Source organism: Drosophila nasuta, chromosome 2R (genome assembly GCF_023558535.2).
Source record: "Drosophila nasuta strain 15112-1781.00 chromosome 2R, ASM2355853v1, whole genome shotgun sequence".
Taxonomy (NCBI): domain Eukaryota; kingdom Metazoa; phylum Arthropoda; class Insecta; order Diptera; family Drosophilidae; genus Drosophila; species Drosophila nasuta.
The window spans coordinates 8,234,309-8,242,032 of record NC_083456.1 but is presented as its reverse complement, the minus strand read 5'-3'; the positions used below and the strand labels follow the sequence as shown (position 1 = coordinate 8,242,032).

The following is a 7,724-nucleotide window of genomic DNA, read 5'->3' as shown; positions in this document are numbered from 1 at the left end:
GTTTCGGCTGTTAACGCGGATCAAAAATATATATACTTTTTGGGTCATGTCTGTTACATATACTTCCTTTAGGCACAAAGTTATAATTATTTATTCACTATAAACAATTGAATAATAAATTACATGATGATTTGCATTGTTTTTCTCGAATTTAAACATTTATATTTATTGTTTTACTGTGCATTAGGGCGGGTCAATTTTTTTTCGCAAAAATCGTCCCCCATAATCGGAATCTACGAAGAATTCTAATAAAATTTCACCATGAAACCATGTGTCTAAAATGAATTCCTAGTCCGCGCCGTGAAGCTTAAAGATTGCACTATGAGGTACATAAGGTATTTCGAGGTATTTAAGGCATTTTAATGTATTTAAAAAAAAAATACGCATTTTCCAATTATGTTGGAGTCAATTCTGATTCATTTTTTTACAACAAATTTTATAATTTTTTTTTTAAATTTATTTAACTTATAATTTTTTTGTAATTCAACAAAATGAGCCAAACTAGCCATGTACTGAGCCTCATATAAGAAAGTAGGAGCAATGCGTCTGTAACTTTTTAACGAAGTAAGGTATCGGTCTGAAAATTGAAATAAATATTCAAAGGCATTTTAAGCAACTAAATAAAAGTAGGCGTGGCATGATAAAGGGCGGAATTTAATTTTATTTTTTATTATAAAGTTTATTTGCTTGCAAAGAAATATATTATTACATTAAGAAGCTTTTGTAAATATAAGCTTTAGAAATATAATAATATTAAAGCTTTCGTGAAGCTTTTTTGCGTTTCTCTTATCAGTTTATTTAAATGATAATTAATTTTGCGGTAAAACTTGTCATTATGAAAGTTTATATACCGATCTATTTTAATGTCAAATATTTTAATTCGGTGGTATATGGTAGTAAACTTTTATTTAATTTTATTCAATCAACGCAATTTTTACCACAAAATCTAAGAGAAATTGTAAACAAAGCAATCCAAAACAATGCATTCTTTGCCCATACAGAAAATATTTTGTTAAAAATGCTTTTCGATGAAAGAAAAACAGTTCGCGAAAGTGCAATTAATAAAATTTTGTATTATCTCGAGAAATTATATGACCAAACTAAACTTAGATCTTATAAAAAGAATCGCATTAATTTCGATTGCACCGATTATATGCATTTAGTTGACTTGGATAATGACGACATCTTGTTTGAACCTCCATTTACTGCAAACATCCCACACGATCACTTGCTGGAATACATAAATTCTGCTGAAATACCACTGCCAGATCCAGCAATTCCATCGCACATTCAGGGCACCAAACGATGTGTGTTGTTGTTAAAACACATGTCTCACGACGAGTTATGCCACAGAATCGAGATGCTGTTATGTCAATGACTTTAGAAAGTCGTTCCAAAGTTCCTCAAATCAAGTCAAAGAAAGATTTGGGATTCTAATAAGATGACGTTATATTCCAAGTCAACAAAATGCAAAAATTACCTACTTGTTAGAAAGCAAATAAACTTTATAATAAAAAATAAAATTAAATTCCGCCCTTTATCATGCCACGCCTACTTTTATTTAGTTGCTTAAAATGCCTTTGAATATTTATTTCAATTTTCAGACCGATACCTTACTTCGTTAAAAAGTTACAGACGCATTGCTCCTACTTTCTTATATGAGGCTCAGTACATGGCTAGTTTGGCTCATTTTGTTGAATTACAAAAAAATTATAAGTTAAATAAATTTAAAAAAAAAATTATAAAATTTGTTGTAAAAAAATGAATCAGAATTGACTCCAACATAATTGGAAAATGCGTATTTTTTTTTTAAATACATTAAAATGCCTTAAATACCTCGAAATACCTTATGTACCTCATAGTGCAATCTTTAAGCTTCACGGCGCGGACTAGGAATTCATTTTAGACACATGGTTTCATGGTGAAATTTTCTTAGAATTCTTCGTAGATTCCGATTAAGGGGGACGATTTTCAGGATTTTTTGGACAGGAACAAATTGACCCGCCCTACTGTGCATACTCATTTTTTAATTTTGACAACTCATTATAGACGTCGTCAGTCTCATTTGCTAGAGATTATATTAACCAGCCTACGTTATACTCATTTTAATTTATATTTATTTAAGTTAAATGTCATTAATAACTTACTTAAAGCTATTTCACTTAATTTCTAACTAAAATCAGCTAACACGCGTTTTCAACTTTTACTAAAACCCAAAAGCAAGTTTAAAACTTGCAGCAACATCGATAAAGTGTTTTATGAATGGCCAAAGGCGATGTGCGAGTCGAGTAGATTATTCATATTAAGCTGAACCTAGACTCTATTACGTTTACGCTCAGCAACTAATGCCGCATTTCAGCAGCAACAACAAGAAGAACAACTAGAACAGTAATGGACACCACATACATCAAGTGCTTGCAACAACAGCGACGGCAGCTGACAAGTGTCCGTTGCGGTTGATGTTGTGCCTTCTTCCCTTTGGCCCACAACTGGCAACTGGCAGCTGGCAAACTGGCAGACATAAATGCTGCTCCAGGCCTGCTGTCTGTTGCCAGCTTCGACCAGACTCTGCTGACAAGTGACGTCACATTTGAAAAGCATCTGTGAACAGGAACAGAAAAAAAGCAAACAAAACGAAACAAGAGGAAAATCTGCGGCATCGACTGAACCGCGACACTGTCGAAAATTTCAAGTTTGGCAGCTTAATAGAATGACAGCCGCAGGCCAATGGGCAAAAATAGAGGGCGTGGCAATATGGGCAATGCCAATGCCAATGCCAAAGCCAGACATAAATAACAATTTATGACAAATGCCAGACGACCAGGCAAACAAATAAACATCTCCACTAAGCTTTTTTTCCACGCAACACACAGACATCAAATATTTAATATCAGATGTTTTCAAAAATGCTTTCGCCATAATTCCATGATATTCACAAACACAACAACATAAAAGATTTTCATCAGCAAGCTTAAGTTCATAATTTAATATACGTTCTATTTTAAACATTTGAGTATGTTTTGCCCTTTTTGGAAGACTGTCTGCTGAATGCAGTCAAAATCTGTCAAACAGCAATCACAAATTGCAGACAGTACTGACAAATGTGAATAAGCAGTCAGTTAGTTATCCAACAGACAGTCTGAGTGTCAGCTGTCAGGCATTGCAGCAACAACATTAGGCCTTCAATGACAGAGCATGAAGAGCAGTTACGAATTGGTTATGGCTTGCCAAGGAGCTTCCACCAGGTTCGACGCCAAGCAAACTCATTAACAAGTTGGCACATAAAAGCCCAAAAACTCAACTGTCGCTGTTGCTCTTGGTCGTGTACTTGTTATTGCTGTCGATGCCTGGCGACAACTTGCTGCCGCAGCATCAACAGCAGCAGCCGCAACTAATGGCTCGCTGCCAGTTTAATAGTTGGCCTCGGCAAAAGCAGCTCAATTCCTGTTGCGAATCAGTCCCTTCTACGATTACTTCGCGTGGAAGCTGCGCAAAGTTTTATTAAAAACCAACAGTCTGCGACATAAGTTCGTGTACTCGCACTACCCGTCGTAGTCTTAGTCGACTGACAGTCGAGACTGTCAAAGCGGAAGCGCCAGACACGGGCTGATAAATGCAGACAAATTATTGTGGCTAAGGCCAAGTACAGTGATAACTCGCTAACCAAGAAGCGAATTAATTGCGAATGAAAATGTAATTCACTTGAATAAAAGATAAGCAATAAAAATGGAAAAGATATACGGATTCAATATAAGGGTCTAAAATAACTAATAACAAAAGAATAACAAACCAGAACAAAAGAATAAAAACCAAAAAAGTAAATAAAAAAACTTCTTAAAGTGATAACAAATATTGAAATATAATTGTCTTTAAAAACGAAATAAAAACAAACCAGAATGAAAAAAAAAAATAAAAAGAAAAAATAAACAATAAACAATATAAAATTTAAAATTTAAAACAAAAACTAAAAATTTATTTTAGTTTGTTTTAGTAATATGTAATATAATATATCTACATAAATGCAGAAATTTCAAATTTTTTGAAATCTCCCAAAGAAGTTTGTATTTATTTTTTTATTATAATTGCATCTTAAATTTAAATTCCATAATATTATAAAATAATATACAAATATGACAATACTCATGTTACTATTCGACAACGACTTTCATCTGCTGCATTACAAGTCGAAATTGTCGACGCCGATTACCGATATCTTCTTTTCTTATATGTATCGATAAAGCAGCTTTAAGAAACGGTATTGACACTGTTTACATGTATGTAGCTAGAGCAACTTTGGTCACACTATTTTAGTTCATACTAAACATTATAATTTTGAATTGTTAATTATTATTTTACAGATTACTTTCTATTTAATCAATTCATTTTAATGAATCTCACGGCGAATAATTAATCCAAACTAATTCCAACTAATCTTAAAAAATTAATTTCAAATGGCTTCTAGTTTCTACTGTAGATGCAATTCAAACGCAACTACCGCGAAAATTATGGGCCACATGTGCCATGGCAGTCGAAATGGCAACTGGAAGTGGGAAATTTCTTAGTAGTTCTTTGATAGTAGCACCAGCTGAGGCCAGACATTGCAGTCAGTCAGGAAGTTGAAGTTTGTGTAACATATTTTTCGCTTAACGCTAGTTTAATTTTTCTTGCGACTCTTCGTCCTCGTCTATTTGAAGAATATTGAGAATCTGCGTCTGCTTCTTTAAACTGACGTCGCAAGATTTATCCTTAGATGAACAAGTACATTCACCCTTTACACAATCACATTGACGCACCAGAGTTGTTGTATAGGGGAACGCAATGATCTTCCATACACCGCCAATTTCCAAAGTCTCCATGTGATAGCCATCATGGAGCAGAGCTCGACTCTGCCGCATGCCATAGTATGGTAAAATGGGCATCGTACAAACATCAAAACAATTCACATAGAACTGCACACAATTGACGATTGCGGCCAAAGCATAGACACTCGTGATGCTCTCATCAAAGATGTGCACGGCGCTAAAAGGCGGCGTCTCGGCGCCAAATATGCCCTGAGCCTCTCTAATCGTATTGAAACCTTTCAGTGTGACCACACCCGAGGGACTGCTGCTGAAGAACAAATGCGTCACATTGTCCGTCACGAGTATGGGACTGGCGAATGGCGGAGCATTCTCTTCGTCGGCAACCACATATTTCACTCCGCCCAGCTTTAGTTCGTTGAGGCTGCGCTCGAAATTTGGATGCAGCGCCACATGCGGTTTCACCTGATGAAAGCGACTTCGCAGACGCTCAATGAAATCATCCTTTACCGAATTATGCACGGCCACACTGGCAAAGGGAAACGGCTGAAAGGGTTCGTGCATTCGCTCTGCCAAATAGTGTGCAGCCAGATTGAGATCGCCGCGCTCAAAGATGAACATGAAGCGTGAATGCGTCCATATCTTGCTCACTGTATGAACTGTGCTCTAAGCAAAAATGTTGCTCTTAACTGTATTATTTCTATTGTATTAATCACATGCTTACCAGATCAAATTTTGGTTTATTGCATCGCGGATGACGCACGAGATCGGCCGTTAAAAAGTTGTCAGGTATTTGACACATTCTAATATGAATATGAATTAAACGATTTGCAAATGAACAATTTAGACAAGAACTAACTGCATATATACCAAGTTTATAAAACTACATTCAGTTATAAATAAAACAAAAAGCTTACTAGATGACACTGATAAATGTAAAATATGTATACATTTTTATGATTAAATACTAATATAAACAATTTTAATTTTAGGACATGAACTCAATACACTACTCGATCTCTTTTTTCTTAAAGTTTATCAAGAATTATTTTTTAACTAATTGCTATACCTAGAAAGAATTGTCTCAGAACTCTTCTAATAAAAACAAGTAAGAAAGCTACAGTCGAGTGTACTCGACTGTGAGATACCCGCTACCCATTTTGAATAAAAGAAACATATTTTGCGGTATTTTCTCAAAATATACCGAATATACTGCAAAAAATACTAAAAATATACCAAATGGTATATTTGGTATATCGACAAAGTACCACATTCAAAATATACCATAGACGGCACAATATACCAGATTGTCAGCCAAAGCAACTAAGACCCCTAGTAAGTAGGCGTTTTTGCCCATACAAAAGTATTTCTTTAATAACTTCGACAATTTTTATCTGATCGGAACCAAATTTTCAAATTTTTTTATATACCAAAATTCGCAACTCTAGCTTTAAAATTACGCTTGTTATTCGATTTTTTTGATTTGCGGGGGCGGAAGTGGGCGTGTCAAAAATTTGAAGCAAACTTGATCTGCGTGCAAACATAACAAATGCTGTCGAAAAAAAATTATAGCTCTATCTCTTATAGTCTCTGAGATCCAGTGTTTCATACGGACAGACGGACAGACGGACAGACACACAGACGGACAGACGGACATGGCTAGATCGTCTCGGCTGTTGACGCTGATCAAGAATATATATACTTTATAGGGTCGGAGATGCCTCCTTTTACCTGTTACATACATTTCCTGTCGGCACAAAGTTATAATACCCTTCTACCCTATGGGTAGCGGGTATAAAAATGCCCAAAACAATAATTCAATCCATAAAAATTCTAGAAACAAGGTTTTAATGGTAATATAATTTATCAAGACTTTTTTATTGCAAAGAGAATAAAGTACGTTCTTTAAACTAGAATACAAATCTTGACATAAAGAACTTGAAATTAGATTTGAGTCTTGAACATTTCTTGCTTTAAATTTTAAATCCTTTAGTATTAAAATGTTCCTTAAAACTAAAAATCGATGACTTATATATATTTCAGCAAAAAAAATTAAAAAAATATATGATATGAAAGTATATTTTAATTTTAAATTCTGAATAATAAAGTAGACATTATTTTTGTAGACAGCCCGTTTTTATTACCGGTATTTTAAAGGGTTATCTTTGCTTTAACAATATTAATTAGTTGTGTTGTTATTATCATGGTTTTTCAACTGCTATCAAAATGCATAAATATATGCAGCTGTGAACTTTGAAATAGCAGTGCTACAGAAGAAAAACTAAATAACGGATTTTTTTGCATATTACTTTTTGTTAGTTGACCCCTGGTACATTATTTTTGTAAAACGGAACATAGTGACAGGAAACAAGCAAACCCCATTAAATTTGTTCAGTTTTTCTGTTTTTTGATATTTTTACATAAGTGCACCACGTTTTGGCTGCACTTTGGAATAGCAATTTTTGATTTACTTCCACGAAAGGATCCAAAATTGTTTGTACAAATGTCGCCTTTCAAGAGCTAATCATCAGCAAATTCACATATTAATACAACAAAACACCGCACAACTTTATTATTATTCGCCATATCGTCTTAAGACACATTATGGACTCTCGCTTGCAATAGATTAAAGATATATGCCGTTGGTTTTTGGAGACAAAGTTGGGCCACAATGTTGTTTTCATAGACAATAAGAAAACAAGCAACTACATGAGACAGATATGTAATTTCCACTGTGTACTCAGAGGCGCATAAACAAGACACAAGAGCCGAGGATCTAGGAAGCAGGACACAAAGCACACAAATCAAGCGCAGCGGCCGCTCGCCTTGTGAAAAGGCAAGGAAAACATTTCGTCTCTCCCGGCTGTGTTCTGATAAGAATGAGTCTCAGGCTTACAAGGGAGCAGCAAAAGCAGCAGCAGCAAC

General features: G+C 34.8%; 1 protein-coding gene across 1 annotated transcript; it reads right to left on the bottom strand.

Annotated features, from left to right (window-relative positions):
• Nucleotides 1-4,068: 4,068 nt before the first annotated feature.
• LOC132786985 (uncharacterized) lies at nt 4,069-5,732 on the bottom strand. The gene is made up of 2 exons (XM_060793800.1): nt 5,524-5,732; nt 4,069-5,465 (listed from the first exon to the last, which is right to left on the bottom strand). Exons 1-2 carry the CDS (start codon nt 5,599-5,601, stop codon nt 4,650-4,652), a joined length of 894 nt encoding a protein of 297 aa, XP_060649783.1. The 5' UTR covers nt 5,602-5,732; the 3' UTR covers nt 4,069-4,649.
• Between the last annotated feature and the right edge of the window lie 1,992 nt (nt 5,733-7,724).